General features: G+C 56.9%; 9 protein-coding genes across 9 annotated transcripts; 5 read left to right on the top strand and 4 right to left on the bottom strand.

The window, feature by feature from the left end:
- BKCO1_8100018 (uncharacterized protein) lies at positions 1-2,190 on the top strand (the record flags this gene model as incomplete). Its single annotated transcript, XM_020279453.1, has 1 exon — positions 1-2,190. The coding sequence occupies one exon, from the start codon at positions 1-3 to the stop codon at positions 2,188-2,190; it is 2,190 nt and encodes a 729-aa protein (XP_020125655.1).
- Positions 2,191-2,933: 743 nt separating this feature from the next.
- Positions 2,934-3,928, top strand: BKCO1_8100017 (triosephosphate isomerase; the record flags this gene model as incomplete). The annotated part of the gene is made up of 4 exons (XM_020279452.1): positions 2,934-2,971; positions 3,062-3,132; positions 3,243-3,633; positions 3,685-3,928. The coding sequence occupies 4 exons, from the start codon at positions 2,934-2,936 to the stop codon at positions 3,926-3,928; spliced, it is 744 nt and encodes a 247-aa protein (XP_020125656.1).
- A 288-nt stretch (positions 3,929-4,216) lies between these two features.
- BKCO1_8100016 (mitochondrial 54s ribosomal protein mrpl51) lies at positions 4,217-4,756 on the bottom strand (the record flags this gene model as incomplete). The annotated part of the gene is made up of 2 exons (XM_020279451.1): positions 4,217-4,594; positions 4,718-4,756. The coding sequence occupies 2 exons, from the start codon at positions 4,754-4,756 to the stop codon at positions 4,217-4,219; spliced, it is 417 nt and encodes a 138-aa protein (XP_020125657.1).
- Positions 4,757-5,015: 259 nt separating this feature from the next.
- BKCO1_8100015 (u1 small nuclear ribonucleoprotein) lies at positions 5,016-6,429 on the top strand (the record flags this gene model as incomplete). The annotated part of the gene is made up of 4 exons (XM_020279450.1): positions 5,016-5,271; positions 5,327-5,454; positions 5,514-5,616; positions 5,732-6,429. 4 exons carry the CDS (start codon positions 5,016-5,018, stop codon positions 6,427-6,429), a joined length of 1,185 nt encoding a protein of 394 aa, XP_020125674.1.
- Positions 6,430-7,597: 1,168 nt separating this feature from the next.
- Positions 7,598-8,038, bottom strand: BKCO1_8100014 (short chain dehydrogenase; the record flags this gene model as incomplete). The annotated part of the gene is made up of 1 exon (XM_020279449.1): positions 7,598-8,038. One exon carries the CDS (start codon positions 8,036-8,038, stop codon positions 7,598-7,600), a length of 441 nt encoding a protein of 146 aa, XP_020125663.1.
- A 571-nt stretch (positions 8,039-8,609) lies between these two features.
- On the bottom strand, positions 8,610-12,913 carry BKCO1_8100013 (dead deah box helicase; the record flags this gene model as incomplete). The annotated part of the gene is made up of 4 exons (XM_020279448.1): positions 8,610-8,860; positions 8,926-10,174; positions 10,233-12,524; positions 12,581-12,913. 4 exons carry the CDS (start codon positions 12,911-12,913, stop codon positions 8,610-8,612), a joined length of 4,125 nt encoding a protein of 1,374 aa, XP_020125658.1.
- A 380-nt stretch (positions 12,914-13,293) lies between these two features.
- On the top strand, positions 13,294-14,211 carry BKCO1_8100012 (aprataxin-like protein; the record flags this gene model as incomplete). The annotated part of the gene is made up of 2 exons (XM_020279447.1): positions 13,294-13,405; positions 13,454-14,211. The coding sequence occupies 2 exons, from the start codon at positions 13,294-13,296 to the stop codon at positions 14,209-14,211; spliced, it is 870 nt and encodes a 289-aa protein (XP_020125659.1).
- Positions 14,212-14,820: 609 nt separating this feature from the next.
- Positions 14,821-17,952, top strand: BKCO1_8100011 (fungal zn binuclear cluster domain containing protein; the record flags this gene model as incomplete). Its single annotated transcript, XM_020279446.1, has 2 exons — positions 14,821-16,762; positions 16,811-17,952. 2 exons carry the CDS (start codon positions 14,821-14,823, stop codon positions 17,950-17,952), a joined length of 3,084 nt encoding a protein of 1,027 aa, XP_020125660.1.
- A 1,391-nt stretch (positions 17,953-19,343) lies between these two features.
- BKCO1_8100010 (brct domain-containing protein) lies at positions 19,344-22,395 on the bottom strand (the record flags this gene model as incomplete). The annotated part of the gene is made up of 8 exons (XM_020279445.1): positions 19,344-20,298; positions 20,456-20,726; positions 20,781-20,861; positions 20,908-21,181; positions 21,237-21,859; positions 21,907-22,183; positions 22,243-22,307; positions 22,374-22,395. 8 exons carry the CDS (start codon positions 22,393-22,395, stop codon positions 19,344-19,346), a joined length of 2,568 nt encoding a protein of 855 aa, XP_020125661.1.
- Between the last annotated feature and the right edge of the window lie 665 nt (positions 22,396-23,060).

Here is a 23,060-nt window from a genome sequence, read left to right as displayed (position 1 = left end):
ATGGCAGCCGTCTACGGTGACGGGCCACCACCGCCACCTCCACCTCCGCCCCCTGTCCCTGGTCCAGGCGGACCCGCGCCCGGTTTCGGGGCCCGCCCACCACAACAAGGAGGCGGAGCAGCAACAGGCATGCATGGCGGCCCTGGCGGTCCCGGTGGGGGTATGCCTGGCCGTCCGTTCGGGGGTGCAGGTGGCATGCCACCAGGAGGCGGACCAGGAGGCCCCGGAGGCCCTGGAGGTCTAGGAGGAGGATCAGTAGGACTGCCCCAAGGCCGGCCGGACGCCAACACTCGCCGGCCGATGGACCACCAGCTGGCCGGCAACGCGACGGGCCCGGTCAGCCTCAGCTTCCACGGTTGGTCGTTCCGCAAGGACCGCGAGCCGGGCGTCGAGGCGTCGTGGGCGCGCGCACGCAAGACGGCGCTCCCGTACTCGGGCGACGTGCTGCAGCGCATGGTGAACCGAACGACCTCTCCGTCGGGCTCGTCGTCGAGCAAGAAGGGGAAGGGGATGACGGTGTACGAGCAGTACAACTCGCTGCGATCGCCGCACCAGCGGGCCCTCATCGACGGCCTGCTCGAGGCCGTCAAAGGCGAGGAGCGCAATCCGAACGCCGAGTGGAGTCTGGCGTGCATCGAGCAGGAGGTCGCCGAGTACATCCGCAAGGGCTTCGGCAAGGTGCGCGAGGTGCGCGAGATGCGCGTCGTGCTGAGGAGGGGGGGCAGGAAGGACATGCCCGCCGCCGGGCCGCTTGCTGGAGACGGCTTGCCTGGCGAAATCGTCGACTTGATTCACGGGCAAGGGCAGGGGCCTCATCGGTCTTCACAGCCTTCACAGCCTTCACAGCAACAGCAGCCGATTGGGATGGGCATGGGCATGGGCATGGGCCGCGGTGCTGCTCCTGGAGGCGGAATGCCGTTCGGCGCTGCCGGTGGTGGCGGTGGAGCAGGTGGTCCTGGACCTTTTGCAGCTGGTGGTGCGCCGGGAGGGGTTGCTGGGGGACCGGGTCCGATGGCCGGTGGGTTCGGACGCGGGGCTGCCATGAATCCTGGAGGGCCTCCTGGTGGTGGTGCATTCCATGGTGGTGGCGGAGGTGGCGGCGGGCTTCCTGCGATGGGACCCAACATCAACATGGCGCCTCCACCTCCACCTCCACAGCCAGTCCCTCCCATGGGCCCCCCTAGAGGCGGCGGTTTCGATGGGAACGTTCATGCTGGTCATGATCCCTATAAAGGTCAGAAAGCAGGGAAAGGGCCCAAATCGCCACGTATCATTCCCGAGAGCGACTTCTCTGACGAATTCGACGACTTGGACATGCGTCCGGAAGTGGTCTACACCAAGCCGCACAAGGCCGGTAAGGGTAAGAAAGGTGTCACCATTCCTCGTCCTCCGTTCCCCCCGAGCCGCAGCCGCTCAAGAGAGGGGGCAGGGAAGTCGCCCAAGAACCGCGAGCCCGAGCTTCACCGTGTCCCGACCATCATCAACAACACGATCAAAATCCCGCGGGCGCACAAGGGGGACCGCTTACGCAAAATCCACAGCCGTCCAAAGTACGAACACCACTACAACAGCAGTAGCGACGAAGACCACTACATCCTCACCCCCCGTAGCAGCGACGATGAGACGTGGTCAACATCGCGGTCCTCTACGTCGGGCTCGTCACCTGGACGTTACCGCCGATCCCGCAGCAAGGAAAGGCACGGCTACCCTCCCATCAGGACGATGCGGGAGCACAAAAAGCCAGCCCCACAGCCTCGGTCTATCCTGCGGGAGCACCATCGGCCATCCGGGAACCACCTGGTGGATGCTGAAGGGTACTATGAGCACGGCGGGTACGATGTCATGGAGCATCGTCTTGAGGATCACCGGCGGTACCGTCCTACGGCCCGCGCTCTACCGTCGAGAGACTACATGGCGTACAGTCCACCGAGGAGAGGGTACCATGAGAGGTCTCGGTCGCGGGAGAGGGCGAGACTGCCGCCAGCGCCAGAGGTGAGCACGTATGACCCTCCGTGGAGAAGAGCAGCGGCGGCAAGACGAATAGAAGAAGAGGAATGGCGCGAGAGGGAGGAGGCAGCGCAGGCAGACTTGGAGATGCACATGCGGAGGGAGAGAGTCCGAAACTTGGAGGCGGCGGCGGATGAGGTGAGGGGAAGGAGGTATGGGCGGAGAGGTGATTGGTGGCCGTGAGATAGAATCGTCAGAGAGGTGACAGAGTGGGAGCAAATTGGCGTCGAAGAAGACGGATAGTTCTGGCACCCTTCGGTTCTTGCACCTTCTTAGTCGAGATAGAAACGGCCTGGCTCTTTCGTTCCGAATGCGATTTGCTGTCTTCTTCCAGACATGAAATGACGAGACGCTGTTGTTCGCCCGTTGGAGCATGCAAAGGCGGAGCTCCCACACGACATATATCTGCTGGCAGTCGGAAAAAGATGCATCATATCGGACAGCAGTCCACAGGACGGGTGCCAGCTCATGCGTACATGCTGTTGGCTGGTAGGCGAGTTGAGGTGGCGCAGGCGAGGCTGCAGGGCCGGCCCAAACAGGCAGAATGAGCAGCGAATGAGCAGCGAACGAGCAACACGGGCAGGGCGGATAGACGCAGATGCTGGGCGGCCCAGCGGACTGCCGAGGTGATGGATGGGCGGACTTCGCAGCGAGGTGAGTTGTTCGGAGCTGGCAGAGGCATCGGGACGCAGCTCCTAAAAGGCCCGAGACCGGGCTGCCCCTCCCTGCCAGGTGCCCCGCCATGACGCTTTGCAAAGCCTCAGGCCCAGCTGATCTCACATCATAACAAAACCACCGCTCCAGCACCACCCTCTCCCTATCTCATTTCCCTCGCCCATTTAAGCTCCATCTGCCGCCCCGCCATCCATCGCCCACTGATACCCCTACTGTTTCCCAGCAGACCTCAATCACACACAACCGCCAAAATGACTCGCCAATTCTTCGTCGGTGGTAACTTCAAGATGTGCGTCCAAGTTTTCCCTCGCTGCCGGCATCGCCCGGCGCTGGCTGCTGCTGCTGCTGCGGCATCTCGCTGACAATGCCTCGCTCGCAGGAACGGGACCAAGGAGTCCATCAAGAGCCTGGTCAAGAACCTCAACGACGCCAAGCTCGACCCCAACGTCGGTGAGTAGCTCGTGCCACCTCAGCCCACGGCCGCCCGCGCCGTTTTCCATTGACCACCATCCCCCACTACATCCGTGACGTGACGAACAGCGGCTGATTTGCATCGACAGAGGTCGTCATTGCCCCTCCGGCGCTGCACCTGCAGCTGACCCGCGAACACCTGCGCCAGGGTCTTGAGGTCTCCGCCCAGAACGTCTACGACAAGCCCAACGGCGCCTTCACCGGCGAGATCTCCGTCGAGCAGCTCAAGGACTCGGGCATCACCTGGACCATTCTCGGCCACTCGGAGCGCAGAGTCATCCTGCAGGAGGACGACGCCACCGTCGCCAACAAGACCAAGGCCGCCCTCGACGGCGGTCTCAGCGTCATCCTGTGCTGCGGTGAGAGCTTGGAGCAGCGTGAGGCCGGCAAGACCATCGAGGTTGTCGTCAACCAGCTCAAGGCCGTCGCCGCCCAGGTCAAGGACTGGTCCAAGATCGTCATCGCCTACGAGCCCGTCTGGTGAGTTTCTCCATCGAACAACGCCAGATGATCCAATGCTGACTTCTGCAGGGCTATCGGCACTGGCAAGGTTGCCACCACTGAGCAGGCCCAGGAGGTCCACGCTGCCATCCGCGAGTGGCTGAAGAAGGAGGTTTCCCAGGAGGCCTCTGACAAGACCCGCATCCTGTACGGCGGCAGCGTCAGCGAGAAGAACTGCAAGGAGCTGGCCAAGCAGCCCGACATTGACGGTTTCCTCGTCGGCGGTGCCAGCTTGAAGCCCGCTTTCGTCGACATCATCAACGCGAACCAGTGAATGCATGGAAGAGGGAATCTGTAATGACTGAACGGAGATAAGCATCATATCATGATAGCCCAAAATATGAATCAAAATATTCTTTGCCAGATGCTTTTTTTCTACTTTTTTTTGGGGGGGGATGAGCTGTCAGCGCTCTTCCAGTAGCATTCCGTGATCCATGAATATGTGTATATGTACAAGCCGAAATCCAAGTTGATACGCCGCCCATGCCGTTGTACGAAGTTGTCTTCCGTGCTTCTCAACCCATCAACAATCCTCAGCAGCTCAGCTCTTCTTGCAAGCCCATTATATTTGGTACTTGGCGCCGTGGAAGGGACTCCAGATACCCCTGACGCTCTCGTTCATACTCTTGACGGGCTTGTTGATGGTACGGCGGTTCCGCTCGCCGGAGGCGTCCCGCAGCAGGTTGGCCTTTTGGAGGATTTGCTCCTTCTCGAGCTTGCGAACACAGATGGCCTTGATACGGCCGTTGATATAATGACCCTTGATGACTGGTTCCTTGCGCGGGCGGGGCGACACGGTTATCTCGATGGACGGGTTGGCTTTGGCGAACGAAGGGAGCGTCTTCTCAAGGAACGTCTTCATGCCCTTGGATGAACCAGACCAGTCGCAGTAATGGAAGTCGAGGCGCTTGCACTGCCGGATGAAAGCGCCGACGCCATTCTATAGACAGAGCAAGGTCAGCTACGCGGTCTGAAATTATCGTCTTCAGGATGCCGGAAACATTGAAGAGCGATTGGGCGCGTGCGCCCAGCTCCAGCATCCTCAAGGGCGGAGCAAACGTACTTGACCCTTGGCCACGGTGTTCAAAGCAGCGAGAGGCATGGTGGGCGGCGTGAGGCGGTCGGATGTTGCACTGCGTGACGCTGGCGTGGTGTTTTCGGGCGACGGCGACTTTCTGCCGGCGGACACCGCCCTTGGGAGCTCGCGCGTCCTGTTCTGTCGTCTGCCTGTCGCGCCAACAATCCACTTCAACCACCTTCATCGCCCCCACAACCCTCACCGGGGCCCCGCGCAACGTCGACGATCTAGAGAGTCTTCACTCTCACCATTCAGTCGCCAACGCGCCTCTACCGCAGCCACAATGACGGACAAGCTGCCCCCCAACCTGCTCGCGCTCTTCGCGCCGCGCCCGGCGTTGCGCTACCTGCCGCCGTCCGACCATGCGCCCGAAGCACGCAAGACGATGCAAATAGATGGCGTCGGCGGTTACCTGCAGGCCCTCAAGGACTACGAAGACGATTATAAGCCCACCGAGAGTTGGTTGCAGCGCAGGGACCGGCTAAAGCAAGAGAAAATCGAGAAGATTGAGAAGACTCTCACCGATGGCGTCGCCAACTGTTCGCCTCACCTGTCATGAGTGTTTGGAATGGGAGCTAACCGACATCCCAACAGTCAAGCCTGCCGATGATCCCAACGTGCGCGGCGACCCTTTCAGGACGCTGTTTGTTGCCCGGTTGTCTTACGACACTGAAACCAAGGACTTGGAGCGTGAGTTCGGTCGCTTTGGTCCAATCGAAAGGGTAAAATTGCATCCACTCCTTTTGCTTTCCATTGTTCCCGTTACCGACAAGACTGGCAGATCCGCATCGTACAGGACACAACCAAGCCTGAGGATGCGCCTTCTAAGAAGAAGAATAGAGGCTACGCATTCATTGTATTCGAGCGCGAGAAGGATATGAAGGGTAAATCCTCCCCCACTACATTTTCCCCTACCTTCCAGACCATGTTCCACATATCAAGGTAAAACATGTAATTGTTCGACTGACACAGTGGCCACTTGGTCGTCTTATCATGCAGCTGCCTACAAGGAGACCGATGGAATCCGTATCAAAGATCGCAGAGTCCTGGTCGATGTCGAACGTGGCCGTACCGTTTCTGGCTGGCGTCCTCGCCGCCTTGGTGGAGGACTTGGTGGACGTGGATACACCAAGGCGCTGCCTGCCCGCCCTTCGGGCCCCGGTGGATTCGGCCCTCCATCAGGGCCCGGTGGCGGCTTCAGAGGAGGATTCGGCGGCGGCTTCCGCGGCGGCCGCGGCGGCTTTCGTGGAGGTGGCGGCTTCGGCGGAGGCGACAGAGGTGGTGGTGGATTCCGTGGCGGTGATCGCGGATACGGGGGTAGGTCGGGTATCGGCTATCAATCGAACGGCTGGGGTGGCCAAGCGCCCCCGGAGGGAGCACCAGCAGGCCCTCGCGGCGGCGGGAGATCGGGCGGCTACGGCGGCCGCGATGGCCCTGGCGGTGGATACGGCGGCAGCCGCTATGGCGGCGACAGAGGTGGAGGCGACAGAGGCGGAGGCGATAGAGGCGGCGGCGACAGGTACGGCGACCGGGACCGCGGCGCCAGCGGTAGCAACCGCGAGCCGGTGGGATCGAGGCGCGAGTACCGCGACCGCGATCGCGATGGTGGGTATGGCCGCGACGATTACTCATCCCGCAAGCGCGGTCACGACGGCGGCGACAGCTACGAAGACTCCAGGAGCAAGCGGAGGTACTGAGCACGGCTTCAAGCCCGTTCCAGCTCAGCTGCTCATGGCGCTATGGGTTTGTGCGAACAAAAGGTTATCATTTCCTTCTTCGAACTTTTGTCGCCTCCATCCAACATCTACCCCCCTTCGTCAACAAGGGTAAGGCACCATCACCTGGAGACTCATGCGCACTGCGTCAAGAGGCAGCCATTTTCTACGGACCAACATGCTCTCAATCGCGTTTGTGTTCTGCCAGTCATTCAGGGTAAGGCGTCACAAGGTATTGCTACGTCTGAACGCCAAGATACAGAGGCGCTCAATGCCTCCTGTTGCCGAACCATCCTTTGATACTGCAAAGGACCAAGAAAAGAAAAAAAAAACTCCCCCCGGACAAGTCGTGGGACATGACTCTGTTTGGGTAATTCGGCTGCCAGTTCTCAAGCGCTGCGCTCGGCCCCCAAGGTCTTCCCTCTTTTTCCTGGGCTGTCTCAATAACGTCCCTGCCGTCAGCTTCAGAGTCTCAGCGCATGACCTACCGCTTTGGTGGCCTACATCACGATTCTTCAAAAGCTAGTTTCAACTCTATTTTTTCTGGATTCACTGCCTCGATTTATTTCCTCAATGCAGAGAGCGGTAGGTATGATGCTGGTTGGCCGTTTACGTGCCTAGTTGGGTAGGTAGTCGTTGTGGTAGTGATATCCCCAGGGTACTGCTTTTGTTCAATCGTGCTCATTAGAGAAGGTAAGATCACTAAAGTAAGTCAAGTATGCATCTAGCAGGTCTTTCTTGCGCTCTAGATGTGTTGTTTTCTTGCTGGGACGATCTTACCTACTGCTGGGTGAATTCCCCTTTTGCTATCCTGTGCTTCGCCTCGTTGATCTAAAGGCTGGCTTTTTCTTGCGTGGCATTGAACTTCAACGCAATCCTACCTTGATGAAGAGGATTTGTGTCGCTGGGAAATGCGAACGAATGTAGAATAGGTTGGGCACAGACTAATCAGGTAGCGCGAATGATACCGAGTCTTCTTTCTTTCTGATCATCTTCACCACCATGCTTCTGGGCTTTTATCGACACTTTTTCCATTAAATATTACAATCCAGATACTCCCCCTTCGTCTGGCAACACCTCCAGACGTCCTAATCATACAACTCCTCTCCCCCCTCCCCTTCCTTGCCCCTTGCCCCCCCACACTCTCTTCTCAATAACTGCACCTCACACTGCTCGCCCTATGCTTCTGCCCGAACTCCTCGGTGTTGCGCGAGCCGGGGTGCCTGATGCGGAACGTGGGCTCCGCCCCGCCGCAGTCGGGCTCGCTGTGCAGCACGCAGTAGTGCGGGCCCGGGTCCGGCCCGAACGACTGCACGTTGTTGTCCCAGCCGCCGGCGAAGTTCATGCACTGGCCGACCTTGAGCCACGTGTGCGCGCACGGCGCCCGCCAGTCGGTGCTGCGGCAGTAGTAGATGCCCGCCCAGCCCGTGTTGCGCTTCGACTTGTGGTTCGGAATGCCGGCCGGTGCTGCTGCTGCGGAGAAGTCGGCGGGGATGAGGGCGACTTCTTCGAAGTGGGTGGTGTTGGTGGTGGGGATGGCGGTGGTGAGGGTGGCGAGGAGGGGGAGGTAGATGGCTGCAGTGAACTTCATGTTTTCTTTTTTTTTCTTTCTTTGGATGGTTGGTTTTGGTTCTGGATTCGGTGGTTTGGATCTGGTGAAAGATAGACTTTGGTAAGTGTTGATTGGTGTATTCGAGGAAGAGACGTTAGGAAGCTATGGGGACGGGAGTGGGATCTATATCTATAGGAACACACAAAGAAGAGCAGGTCAAAGAGATACGCTCGAGAACCGAAATTTGGTGGCAGTAGCAACAATGAACTATCACCGCCACCATACAGAACAATACTAAGGACAATGGAACGGGAGCCTTGGCGGCTTACCACGGTATGACGCCTACTCTAGCTACAGCTGTGCACTCGAAAGAAAAGCAGTGAGAGTAGGTGGACAAACGATCCAGTTCAAAATGGTCCAGTGTCGCCAACGACCGTCATTTTCGAATAGCAATGGTGCAGTGTTTCTATGGCTACATGCATGTCTATTTGCAAAACATGGGCCATAAGGATCCGAGATGATAAAATGATTGGGGATCCGTTTCCAAGATAATTATCCCACAACGCTCTGAAATTCATGTCGCTGCTTGCCAACCGTGCTCCTCATCTTCTCACCGATCCAGCCCATCGAGTTCGACTAGTTTTCTCACGATTCCCACAACATCGCTGTTCGCCAAGTCCGTAGTTGGATCGTCAATTTTCCTTGCCAATGCCTCATCCAGCATCATGCGTAGCCTCGAAACCAAGACACCGATGCGAGCCCATCCACGCAGACGCAACCACCCATCGACGACGATGCCACGGCCCAAGGTATCAAGGGTAATTGGGCCAGAGAACAGCAGCAAGGAGTAAGCATTGAATGCTGTAACCGTGTGGTTAGTGGAGTGAACTGTATCAGTGGGAAAAGCATCCGTGACCGAAACTTACGCGTCAAATCCCTCATGAAAACCTTGCTCGTTGCCATCTTCGTGAAGTAACTCATGAACGTCGCACCACCCGGGAATCCTTGGGCATCGAACACGGTCGAGCTTGGGTGAACAAAAACTCTACCGTTCTCCTGGTTGAAGTACTTGATCGTCTTGGCTTCAGGATCGAGCTCTACAGCACCTGAAACAGAGGCTGCAAACTTCTTGTCCGGAAAGTCAATGCGCGCGATCTGGGGGTTGAAAGCACCAGCAACGAGGGCGCGGACGAGGGCGTCATTTGCACTGTGGCGATTGAGTGAGGCAACTTCCTGTGCGCCAACGTCACTGTAGGATGAGTAACGCAGCGGGATGAAGCCCGTTTCTTGTAGGGAGGAGAGATATTGCCGCCGAGTAGAGGTAATATCGTTGAGGGTCTGAAGACTGAGGAAGTTTTGTTCACAAAAAGCACGCAGGTCGCGGAACGAAATGCCCTTCTCCTTGAAGCCGCTCCACTGCTCGTAGGCACGAAGGTCGGCAATGAGGTCACCTTGGCCCTTACCGAACGCTGAACGGGCTGCCTTCGATTCTTCTCGCTTAGCCTGGGGCGAGACGAAAGGACTGCGGACGGTGAGAATCGATGCGATGGTGAGGCAAGACTCGAGACAACCAAACGTCGCTCCGTACACCATAAGCTTAGCACATCGAAGGTCAGCAGGGACAACAGCAAGATGTCTGCCCAAAGCAGTCATTTCATCGCCATCAATGGCTCCCATCCGTCCGAGAAGTTCCAAAGCACCCTCCACCGCTATGCTGTCAGGTGGTGTCAGAGCGCCTGCGAGGAAGCCCGCTACGTCTTTGACGCCCATTGCCTTGACGGACAGACAGAGTTGCTCGAGAGGGACTCGTCTGATCTCAGGATCAGGTCTCTCCATCATCTTGTCCCTCTCGACGTTGCGTGTGTATAGTTTGTAGCATGTTCCAGCTCGGACACGGCCAGCACGGCCGCGGCGTTGCTTGCAAGCGGCACGAGATGCCCACGTCTCCGCAAGCTTGACCATGTTGTTTGCTGGGTCAAAACTCGTTTCTTTGACTCTACCAGTATCGATGACGGCCACGACATCCTCAATGGTAATTGAAGTCTCAGCGACATTGGTGGATGCAATCACTTTTCTCGTGCCTTTAGGTGGCGCAAGGAAAACTCGGCGTTGTTCCGCCGGAAGCAGAGATGCGTGAAGTGGAAGCGCATGTACGTTTGGCATGGAGCGGAGAGCCTAGTGTACATTGTCAGTGTACAGTCAACTTATGTAGGTACGTTCCTGTGCAGCTTACCTGTATCGTTCTGTCGATCTCCATTGTTCCAGGGAGAAAGATAAGAATGGCACCGTCTTGGGCTCCCAGCTCCGCGTCAATGTGGTACACTGTTTGCGCGATCAAATCATAATTGATCCGCATGCCAATACTCCTCAGTGTGCCACCAATGTTTTTCTGGGCCTCTTCGTCCTCCCAGTCTTCGTCTGCCGTGTGGCCATTGAAGCCAGACATTCGAATGACATCGTCAACGTAGTAGTCCGTTACAGGGTGCGTACGGCCCGCTATCTCCACCATCCCAACCTGGCCCACGGCAGGCTTGAAGAAAGATGCAAACACTTCCGCATCAAGAGTAGCACTCATGAGAATGACTCGGAGGTCGTTCCGCTTTTTCAATACATCCCTCAGCAGAACGAGCAGGAAGTCCGTGTCCAAGCTCCGCTCATGGACTTCGTCGACGACAACATGAGTAATGTCGGCCAAGGAAGCTACCACATCATCAGGGCGGCCTCCCGACGTTTGAAGCCGGCGAAGGAGGACACCAGTAGTCATGAATGTCAACTTGGTGACTCCAGGCTTTTGTCTAGACTCGCCACGGATTGAGTAACCGACTTCGTCGCCCACGACAGAGCAACGCTCATCGGCAACTCTGTCCGCCAAACCGAGCGCGGAAATTCGCCGCGGCTGCGTACAGACAATATTGGCTGATTCGCCAAGCTGACGTTGAATCAGGTCATCGAGGATGAATTGAACTGACTGAGTGGACTTTCCAGACCCGGTCTCTCCCGAAATGATGACAACTTGGTGATTCTTGACTGCTTCGACGATGTCCGGCAGTAATTTCCAAGCAGGCAGATTTTGCCGCGCGCGGAGCATGCGCTGTTGGTCCGGAGAAGTCTGCTTGATTCGCCACTGCTCGAGCATGCGTTGACTAGCCTGAGAGCCTGGCCGTAAGTTGGCTGGCTTAGGTCGACGCTGTCTCCTTTCCTTCTGTTTGATCGCTTCAGCATGAACACCAGTATCCGCCGCAGATATGGCGGAAGAAACATCTGTAAGTCTTCCGGGATTGTCAATGATGGAGGGTATTTCATGTTCCAGCCAGTCCACAATATTGAAGACCATTTGCTCGCCGAGAAAGTTCTCCTTGGCGTGACCTAGTGCTTGTCTGATGATGCTTAACCGGATGTAAGCCGGAATTTTTGCGTTGATCGAGATGATTGGTAGGGCGTTCGGATACAGCCCTACAGGCTTGCGCACGTTCAACAAGAATTCGGTCTTGGTCCCATTGACAATTTCCAGTCGGATTTGGCATTGATCCTGCCCAGCTGTGGAATACTTCTCGTCGTAAATCGAAGCCAGGATGATCTGCTCTTCAGCCCAAACGTCCTCTTCCGGCCCAGTCTCGTCAACAATGGCTGCACTAGATAACTGCTCTGCAAGCCCGTCATCACCTAAAAGTTGTGCTTGAAGTAAGCCTGCCGCTTTAGCCTCATCGCCGTCGAATGTATCAAGAGCTTCTTCACAGAGCTCCGTGGCGTAACCAGTGGCCGCAAGGCGCTTGATAGCTGCCTCCCGCTTGAGATTTCCGCTAGCCATGCTGATGCCGGCAGTATAGCCCTCAGGTAAACTCCAAGGTGGAAGGTCGTCTTCTGGGACATGGATGAGAAGCCATTCGAGAATTTCTTCCCGGTCTTTGCAGATTTCCGCAGCTTCGTCAACGTGGCTTTTGCGGAATCCCAATTTGACAATCTCATCAACGAGGGCAGAGCGTTCAGCGGATGATATCTTAACGCTGTGAGGGTTCCACACAGCATCCCGCCGAATCAAGCGCTCAATCTCTGCTCGAATCCTCTTGCCCATGTCGAGCTTCGGAACACGAGTCCAGCCGCGCATGATGTTGTTCGCACCACTGGGTTGTCCATTCTTCGCCTTCTCCCGCTGCTTCGCGACTTCCTCCCGCTTCTTCTCAGCCTCAGCCTTGGCTTGTTCCCTCTCCTTCTGGGCCACGAAAGGGTCCGCTTCGTACATCCAAGCTTTGCCGTTCTTGGCGTCTTCCTTCTTCATGTCGGCAAATGCGCCTTTCCACAGGTCCTTGTACGTCGGAGGCATCATCATGTGGATATTCTTCATGGAAGCGATGCGGAACAACGTATACGTGGCAGCGAAGTGGCGGGCTTCGAGAGCGGTTGGCTGCACGGCAAGGTCTTGCTTTTCGATTGGAAGTCTGATGGGAGGTAGGGTGGTAGTTTCGTGGGTTTTAGGGTTGGTAGCCTTGAGAATTACATGGGAGACGAAGCCATCTTTGACCTTGGTCTGCACAATCATCAGCAATCCAAAACACGCGACCGCACAGGAGAGCTGATATCTACCATTGTATATTCGGGCTTCGCCCATTTCTGCTTCTGGCAATGCTCCGAGAGCATGTTGACGGGCAGCTTCCCGGTCCATGACGCGCCACCGATGACGGTGCGCACGTCGGGTTTTTTAGGCGCATCCTCAGGCTGCTCAGGCGCGCCCTTGGACTTTCCCTTGCCCTTATCGCTGGTGTCGGGCTTGGCGGCGTTGTCCGCCTTCTTGCTTTTCTTTGAGTCGCCCTTCGAGTTGGAGAAGACGATAAAGCTGGTATCTTCAGCGCCCAGCGGCGGGGGGGCGGATTTTTTGGAGCTGCCGCCTCCACGCGGAGGGTGAGGATTTCTGGGCATCCTCGCGAGTGTAAGGCAGACCGGGGTGACGAAGGTGCGGTGGTGCAGCCATCTTGGTGCACGGCGTGGGGAAAAGCTCAAGATCGGCAACCCCGTCAACGAAATTCACGGCCCGCACGCGCCTTTCCGCGTCGGGTTGCCGCTTCCGTCTCGCTTTCTCCGCCCCGGCCGCACCAGCGGCATAAACCCCTCCGGCAACCATTTACACAGTCCTTGCCCGAGCTCGTAGGGCTGAGTGGGCAACCCGAGCAACAGCCCATGACGCAAATTCCGTTGCTCACCCCATTTTCTTCTCGACAAACACCGTCCTTGTATGACATAGAGACACTACCGCTGACGCGAGCGTCTCATCCAACAACACCGCTCAAGCCCTTCCAACCATGGCGGGCGCAATTGGCAAGGAACAAGAGAATCCCGCCACCGGCGAGGAGGTGAAGGGAGAGGCGGTGGTTGACGCCTCCAGCTCCACCGGTGGCAAGCGCCCTAATGCTTGTAGGCATCTTGGAAATACTGCAGAGTTCACATTCTGAGTGTTGACAGTCACAGAGCTCATGTCTCGCAAGCAGCCCAAATCGTCGAGCAAAACGGCCAAGGAGAGCCGCAAGTCAACATCCGTCGGCACCAAGGTATTTCCAGGCATGTATGGGCTGGGAGCATACATCGAACACCCTGAGCAGTTCGAGAAAGACCGCGTGATTGACTACAACGACGAATTCGTCATCATTAACGACCTGTTCCCAAAGTCTGTTATCCATTGTCTGATTCTGCCACGGGACAAGACAAAAACACTCCTGCATCCGTTTGATGCGTTCGAGGACGCGCAGTTCCTTGCAGCCTGCAAGACCGAGGCGGAAAGAGTCAAGAAGATGGTTGGCAGTGAGCTTCGCCGCAGGTACGGACAGTTCTCTCGGCAGGAACGGGCGCGCATCGAGGCCATGGAGTCGGAAGATCCGCCAGACGAGGACAAATTGCCGCCAGGGCGGGACTGGGCGGCGGATCTGCTCGTGGGGATCCATGCCGGCCCGTCCATGGCCAATCTCCATGTCCACGTTCTATCTCCAGACCGGCACTCGCCCTGCATGAAGCACCGGAAGCACTACAACAGCTTTTCGACGCCCTTCCTGGTCCCGCTGGATGCATTCCCTCTCGCGCAAGACGACCCGAGACGATTTCCGGGCGAGGAGGGCTACCTCAACAGCGAGTTCCAGTGCTGGCGGTGCGAGCAGAGCTTCGGCAAGAACGTGCAGAAGCTAAAGGCGCACCTGGCGGAGGAGTTCGAGCAGTGGCGGGGCAGGTAGTTTCGATTACCCCACGGAATCAGCGGAAGCCGCGGGGTGGCTTGCCTCCTTGCTTGGATCGGTTCGGTGACAACAACACGGGCGGGCTCACGATGGGCGGATGCGGAGAGGGGCACGGGCGTGGGCGACGGCGGCTACTGCATGGAAGGGCTTAGACTGGCAGCGGGCACATCACGATGGCAGCATTGCCCAATGGCCGGCAGGGGCGGCTGGCTAGAGCATCCTGCCATCTCCAGTTGACTCGTCACAGTGTGCACCTGCCTCTTTGACGGGCGAGGAGAGCTTACTTCGCGCATTCCGCTTGTTGCCACGCCTTGCCCGTCTGGCCGTCGCGTGCATAAGGCGGGCGGGCGCACCAGAGCGACTCGTGACTCGGCGCTGACCTGAACACACCTCCTTGTTTTCGCCATTCGCGTCCTCAGCACCGCTCACAGCACGCAATTGGCAGTGGGTGCGCGGTTGGGGCATTGTCGATGCGCCGTTTCTACCCTCGGGCGACCCACCTGTCGGCACCGGCGATCGCTGCGAACCCCCGCCTTCGCAGCCCTCTCTCTGGAGCTTCAGCCCGCTGTGCCGTCGCAAACCGAGTCGCTGAACCTCGACGCCGCCATGTCAAACTCAACGCCCTCACACAGCGCCCAGCACGACAGCGCCTCGCCGCCTGCGAAGCCAGGCTCGCAGCAGGGCCAGCATACCCGTACCTACCAGGCCTGCATCCCCTGCCGCCGTCGCAAGGTGCGCTGCGACCTGGGGCCTGTCGACAACCCTCACGACCCGCCATGCGTGCGCTGCCGCCGCGAGAGTAAAGAGTGCTTCTTCTCCGCCACCCGCCGCAAGCGCAAGCCCCAGGATGGCGGCGAGGGCTTCGAGGACGAGGAGCCTGCCGACTTCGAGGTCCACAACGGCCGCAAGCGCCTCCGCGAAGATTCTGAGACGCCGCGCCGCCCCAGCTTCGTCCAACAGCCACCCATACCACGCCCGCTGACACCCGGAGGCTCGGTTGGCCGCCTGCAGCCCCTGCGCCGTCCCAACGCCAATCAGCAGTCCTCACACGATGATCAGCAGCAAGTGAACAATGAGACCACCGCCATCCTGCAGTCGAAAGAGGTCTTCAGTGGCCATGACGCCCTCAACCTGCTCTTCGAGGCCGCCGGCCGCACCGGCGACATGGAGCACCACAGGTCCGACAGCAACACCATGCACCAGCGCACCATGAGCACTGCCTCCATGACCGCCACCACTCCAGGCTCCCAGCCCAACTTGACCAGCCCTGGCGTCAACAGCTCTCAGCCATATCCGAGCCCGGCCGCCCACTCCACCGCCGAGCCTGCGATAGACCCGGCCATCGCACAGGGCCAGCCACAAACCGAAGCGAACAATCAGGGTGGCTTTGAGCAGGCTATCAAGGCGTGGTCACGCTTCCGCTTTGTCCGTGCAGGCTGGTTCACCGCCAGAGAAGGCATCGCATATTTGGACTACTTCTACAGGTACCTGTCGCCGCTAACACCCATTGTCGTGCCCAACTTCGAGAAGTATGAGTCCCATGGCATTCTGCTCACCGAGGAACCAATGCTCGTCGTCACCCTCCTGACCGTGGCCTCCCGCTACATGTCCTTGTCTGGCCCTGGCTCCAGCTCCCGCCCATATGCAATTCACGAAAAGCTATGGAGCTATCTGCAGGGCATGATAGACCGCATGATATGGGGTCAAGAACAGTTTGGCGGCGGATTCTGTGGTGCTGGTGCCCAACAAAGCTGTGACGTCAATCCACTGTCTCGAAAGGGTCTCCGCACTTTGGGAACCGTTGAGAGCTTAATGCTCCTCACCGAGTGGCACCCCCGCGCTTTGCACTTCCCTCCAGGAGACGATGACGACGAGCTCATGGCTCCTGATGAGGAGACGATGGCTAACATGGTCAACGGCTGTTTGTCCGAGGCGGTCAATGACCAATACAGAGGACTAGGCGGTCAGAGGATCGACAGCTGGCTGGAGCCTTGTTGGAGGAGCGACAGGATGTGTTGGATGCTGCTTGGAAATGCTCTAGCTTTGGCCTATGAGATCGGCGTCTTTGACGACAAGAGCGAGACCGACTTCCACGAGGAAAACAAGCACCTTCCGCCCACGAAAGTCGAGGCGTACTATCGACGGAAGAACCATCTTCGCGAACTCCTACTGATCTACATTACTCAAACCAGTGGTCGGGTCGGGCTTACCTCAATGCTTCCGCGATCGCAACGAGACAAGACATTCCTCAAGAGCCCTGATGACCGCTTGCAGGATCGATTCTCGATGCTCAAGAGAACCGGGAAAATCATCCGTGAGGAGGCTGGTAGTTCGCCGAGCACAGAGAGAAGGATTAACAGCCAGGAAATGGTCTTGTATTTCTGGATGGAGATTGCCGTCATCATGGAGAAGGGCAACCAGGACATGTTCTCCAACCGCCGCCGCACGCGAGAGCTGATCAGGACGCAAGAGTACAAGAAGCTCTTGGCCGAGTTTCAGCCAATTCTTCAAGATTTTCGCTTGCATTTGGATAGGTATAAGAGCATTAGTGAGTAAGGCGTTTCCGCAGTCTTCGTACGCGCTGCTGATAAGACAGTTCCCAAACTTATGCACGACGTCCTGGCGATCGAATACGAATACAGCAGAGTGTACATCAACTCCCTGGCCCTCCAAGCCGTGGTGGAGAGATGCGTCACAAATACACATGCTGCCGCCGCCGCCGCCAATGGGGCGAATGGGTTGGGCTCGTTGCCGACTGGCACGATTCCACCTCACATGCTTGTGCGATGGTACGGCGATGACCGCCACTTCATTCGGGAAGTCATTGATGGCTGTCGAAACGTGCTGCAAATCGTCACCAAGGGTCTGGAACCTGGCGGCTATTTGAAGCATGCCCCGGTACGGACGTTCTTTCGCATCATCTCTGTCACCATTATACTGCTCAAGACCTTTGCGCTCGGCGCCACAGAGGACGATGTTGCGCTTTCTCTTGGTCTGATGGAGGAAGCCGTCTCAGCATTGCGCAACTGCATCGTCGACGATGTGCACGTTGGCAATCGTTTCGCAGGCATGCTGATTACATTGATTACCCGTATCAAGTCCCGCTTTGTGCGCATGGCGGGATCAGGCTCCGGGAGAAACTCACTGCAAGCTAGCCGCGCCACAAGCCAAAGCCCAAGCCTGCCCACTGCAGGTATCACGTCCAACCAGCATAGCTACAACAATCCCATGATGCCACCTCCCCACGCTGGCGGCCAAGGATACAACCCCAACAGCAACAACGGTAACAATCCCCAGTGGCCCAACTACAGCTCTAGTGGCCTAAGTGGCCCCGCCAGCCCTGTCGCTTCCAACGGTCGTGCAACACCAAACTCCAACCACCCACTTTGGGGTATCAGCACTGAGACATATGATCCAGGATCGAACAACATTTCAATCATGCCGCCACCGACATTTGGCTCGCCTTACAACTCGCACAACCAACTGTCAAATAGCAATGGCGGGAGCGCGGATGGCAACAGCGGTAGCAACACTAACAACAGTCAGTTCCCTGGGTTTGGTAGCGACAATGGCGACTACGGCGGTTTCGGGAACGGCGGCGCCGACTGGTTGGCGCTTCCCCTGGACCCACTTCTGAACTCATATGGCGCAGACGTCAACAGCAATGCCTATGGACCAGATGTTGGAGGCTACGACTTATTGGACGTGCTATTGAACGGGGCAGAGAACATTGGTTGAGATCCCAGGAACATGGCACTGTCACGACGAGAATGAAACCAACCAAGAGGGTTGGGGTTTGATAACGACATGTACGACACGAGCTTGGCAGGATGATCGCATTCGTAGGATTTGGTATGAGCCTCAAAAGAAAATGGGATACTTTCACAGATGGCTTATTCGGTTTGAGCTTTATGGCTGGCTACTGTTTGTATTCAACAACTGATACCCCAGGGTGGCTTTACTCTTTTTCCTTAAAAGACTACCCTTGGATTGTTCGGAGGAACCCCTGCTTTTTGCTTTGGGTGTGTTCTTTCGCCGTTTCGTTATCTGGCTTGGTTCTTTTTTTTTTTCCCTTCTCCTTTATTCTTCACACGGCGGGCAAATTCACTTGGTGTAAGTTCTAAGAGATCAGTTGCACGTTATGCTTGCTAGAAGAGATCTCCTTCTGTTAAGCTCACTACGAATATTTCAATGAGATCACTGCGATATACCGTCTCGTGTGTGACTTTGCTAGCGTACCCGCCCAAGACGAAGAACTGAGAGCGCAGTGGCATGATCTCCACCCCCGACCAGGAAGAACAATACAAAAAGCATGTCTACGTCACAAATCATCCGATGAACAACAAATGCCTCATTGAAAGCAAAGGAATATTAGAGAACTGGAGCTGCGAAAAGCACCATCAGTCGACATATTCTCATGCGCCATGTTGCGGTTCTCTTTAGCTGGTTACTTTTCCATCTTTTACTTTTTCCTTGCAATTTCCTTTTCATGTATGTATGTACATACATACCATTGATGCAAATAATTAGCTCAGCGTTTTCCTGCTCATTGCTTTATCCGCAAAAAAGAAATTGGAATAACGTTAAGTGTTTTTTCTTCCTCGTTTATTAAATTACATGCAGCAAATACATATGACTTTTGCTTTTGCATCTATGCATGCTGCATAGATGTGGGTAGCCAACTGCAAGCCGATATCTTTTTTTTTCTGCTTTTTTTTTTGACACTCGCTGTTGAACTCGAACTGCAAAATCTTCCCTAGTACGCCATGCCGTCACGTTTTGTATCTTTCTGAGTGATGACTACCCTACGTAGGTCTGTTGAACAGAGCAAGGGCAATAGTAGACAACCCTTTAGGCAGTGTAGTGGGATAAGTTGCCGAAAAGAACAAAATATGATTGCGAGGTCAATTGATGGGTTTTCCAACCACAGGACTACAAGACTTGCCCGCTATACCTTAAGGTCCAACACAATCTACTTCCCGTACATGGCTTGATAGCTGCCCGACCTCAATAGTCACTGGGCTTGTCCGTGTGCCTACAGCGCCATCGACCGTCGAACCCAAACAAGACGTCTGACACGCCAACCCAATAACAGCGGTTAGTACGTACAGCCCTAACGAACGTCCAACTTAGCGTGTCCGCCCGCCAGCCGCCCTCGTCCTCATGGCTCTGGGCCCACCCCCGTCCGCAGCATGCGCAGCCCTCCCGACCGGCTCCACCGCCCTCGTACCGTCAGTAGCACCGCCGCCGCCGCCGCCGCCGCCGCCGCCGCCGCCGTCTCCCTCGGTTATTTTCCCGCCCAGCCGCCTGATCACCTCCACTCGTTCCGCTTCGTCAAAGTCGTTGCCCCACATGATTGCCTGGCTGGCCGCGTGTGCCTCGTCAGTCCAAGGCGGCGGGACGGCAACCGTCTCCTCGCCTTCAGCATCGGTCGAAGTTTTCCCGACGGCCGAGGAAGGGTTCTGTGCGGATAGCGAAGATGGCATAGACCCGTTAGACGTCGTGCTGGTGGCGCGACCGAGCTGGCGGCGGCGCTGCCGCCGGTTGGTGCGGGATACGCCGCCAGCGGCATTGTCGGAACCGGCGGATGCGGGGCGGGAGGGTTCCTTTTGCTTCTTTTGAGCTAGCAGTGCAGCAATGGTGTTGTTGAGCTCAGTGTTCGACCGGCTGCCGGCTTGTGGAGGAGCGGCAGCAAACGACGGCGTGATGGTTTTACGGCCGGTGAGGCTGTCGGAATGCTGCGACTGCTTTTGCTGATCTGCCGGTGATACGTCTGTGGGCCAAGGGCTTTGGAGTGCGTTAGCGTCCGAATGCGACAACTCCTGCAGATGTTTTGGCTGTGAGGCGGCGTCATCATCGGGATAGGGAGGCGCCGGATCGTCCGGGACAGCCGCTCTAGTGGTGCCGGCGCCTCCAGCCTCGTCCTCGCTTGCCGATTCGTACAACGGTAGAGCTGGTCTGCTCGTACGAGCTTGTTTCCGTGCACCAGGTTCCTTGATCTCTAGTTCCGAACGGCTTGTTTGTCGTTCCAAGCCGTGGCGATCTGGCGACGCGGGTTTTGATAGTGTGAGTTTATTGTGACGACTGTGCTCTCATTCTGCGTCAGCAACACTTCACGTATGGATGACGTATAAGCCGGGTGCAACACGGACAATTAGAGTTGACCATGAGAGACGCAATTGTGCCCTCAGAAGTGCATCTCCATCGTAGAGACGAACACCGTCGACCAAAATCAGCTTACCGTTCTTTGGTAGAGACGTCCGCGCTTGTTGCAGAGCTCTTTCGCGTCTGTGGCTGCTGCGGTGACTCCCTGAATATTTCGGAAGGCAGACGCACCGCATGCGCTTCAAATGGTTGCCGCTCGCCCGTGGAGATGCAACTCCACAGCCAGGACGGGGTTACAACGGGGATAGAACGCTCTAGACAATACTTGGCTTTAGGGTTCTGGGACGAATCAGAGTTGCAGATCAAGACCGACACGGTTTCTTTTAGCACTTCGTCATAAGTGGCACCTGGTCAGGATTGGGTCAGTGCACCTGACTGACAACAAGAAGAATGAGACTGACCAATCAGTTTGACAGCTTTCGATACATGCAGGCGGTCGTAATCAGCAAACGAAGTCGAGGATATAATCAGGTTTTCAAAGCCTACTAGACGTCAAAGATGGTCATGATGAAGTAGCAAACGGCTTACCTGGAATTGGAAGCTGGGGGAAAGGCTTGCAAATCACTTCTTTGGCAGGATCGACGATCTTCTTCTGATAAAGACATTTCTCCACCCACCACTCATTGACGCGCGTGAGGCCCTCGGCGATAATTGGCAGGTCCTCAAGCGCATCGCGAGCAATATCTGAAGGAGTAATCAAAAAGCCAGTCCCTAGTTCCGAGTCCTCGTATGAGCAGAGCTGTTCTGGCGTCACAACAAGCTGAGCTCCATTCTGATGAAGATGTTGCTGAAGAATCCCGGTCTGTATCCTGGTGAGCAACGTATCCTCAAGCCTGCTCGGCAGGGGGTTAACAAACCCTGACGCGGCCAAAGCCATGCACGAATACGATTCTGCCATCGAAACAGCCGCCTACGTTTCGCTGGTACCGAGGTGGCTGATCGTGTGCACCATCCGATTGATCCACTCTTGCGCTTCCGTGCATGTCGACTTTGTTCGTGGTAGGGATCACCTCATTACAGCCCACATTGTCGGTTGCAGATTCCTGCCAGGAATTGTCTTCTCGCTTCACACCAAAACTTCCACTTGTGATGTCGTTCCAGATAGCCGAGCTCTGACTTCCCAGCTTGGTGCTTGCGGTCCGCCTCAGTTTTCGCTTGCCCTCTCCCTCATCAGCAGCAGGTGTGCGTAAGCGCTTGCCTAGTGGCGTTGTTTCGGGCGGTAATTTTTTGAACGCGCCCTGTCCACGCATTTCTTTCGGCAGGAAAGGGTCGTAAAATGCTTCATCAAGGGTCATTCGACGTTCGATACTGTCTGTGAGCCACTCCAGCGAAACGGTCTTGAGACCCCACTGTCGAGCAAAGTCGAACTTCTTGCCCGAAGGGGCTGCCGCGATAAGGTGCGTGACGGCTCTTGTTAAATCGCCGTGGTACGCCCCGCCATGAGCGGTGACGGTCTCTTCGAGGTACTTTCGTTGTTGTACTGTCTACCGTCAGCACCTGTATCTCCATGATAATGAGGCTGCTCACAGTCCTCAAACCCGGTTATGCATATGCGCAGGCCATTGAAAGTAGGCACGCGATACTCCTCCTCCAGCTTTTCCACGTCTGTTTCCCCGCCTTGTAGCCAGGACTCTCGCACAGCTGCAATCCAGGCAGGTAAGACGACCTTGACATCGGGACGCTCCTTGGCAACATATTTGTACTTCTGGGTATCTATGTGACCGACGACAAGGTGGGTTACGTCGGAGGTAAGATCGTACTTATGGACGGCGCCCATGTCGGTTGCCCAATTTGCGAGTTCATTCTATCAAACGTTCAGGATGAGCGATTACGATTGGGAGGGCAGCATGGGATATGTCGTACTCTCTGTTCGAGGCCAATGGAGGTGCAGCAGAGGACGACACGCAGGAGGGGCGATTGCGCCCGAGCTAGCAACTATTAGCGACCGTGCGGCAGAGGAATAGCGCAAAAGCAAAGGAACAGCAGGAGCCTACCCTGATCTGCCTGGTCCGGCATGCTGGCGCCTGTGGGAGAGTTTCAGCGTTGGCGTTGCGGACGGGTTGGAGTCGGCTGCGACGCGACTCCAGCCCTGACGCGTTCGCGCCGCGGGCACGTGAGAATCTCTCACTGACCACCTGCACGCGCTGGCCGTTCGCCGCACCTCGCCGCTGCGGCACGTAACACGGCGCTGTCTTTTCCCGGACTGGCTGCAGCCAATCACGACCAGCACCGGCTCGCGTGCCATTATCAATGCGCGGCTCGGATTGGTCGTCATGCGGGCTGGGGAACCCCTCAGACTGCCTCTTTTGCGGAGAGCGGAGCAAAGGGCAGGCTGCCAAGCTTCCGCCATGGCAGCCAATGTCGTCAGGCGCAGGAGATCAGTCACGGTGGCTAACGTTCCCCACACCATGTGCTTTTTCATCCTTCGTCCCGAAACGAAGAAAGGGTCCACGGGCGACGTCAAGCCCACGCCGCGCTACAGAGGGTGGCGGCACAGCGGTCAGGGCCACAGGGCCTGACAATTTTCAGGGCGCGCAGAGAAAGGCGAGGCGGGTGTTGCGCGAGTCGGCGGTATACGATCCGATGCTCGTCATACGGGGCCTGGCACGCTGGGTCGAAATTTTTCATGCAGGCGGGCGTCGCGACACCTGCTCCTCTTGAAAAAGGCTTCCGATCGCCGG

The sequence above is a fragment of the Diplodia corticola genome (genome assembly GCF_001883845.1).
Source record: "Diplodia corticola strain CBS 112549 chromosome Unknown scaffold81, whole genome shotgun sequence".
NCBI classification, from domain to species: Eukaryota; Fungi; Ascomycota; class Dothideomycetes; order Botryosphaeriales; family Botryosphaeriaceae; genus Diplodia; species Diplodia corticola.
The sequence above is the reverse complement of the archived record's forward strand: the minus strand, read 5'-3'. Positions and strand labels throughout refer to the sequence as shown.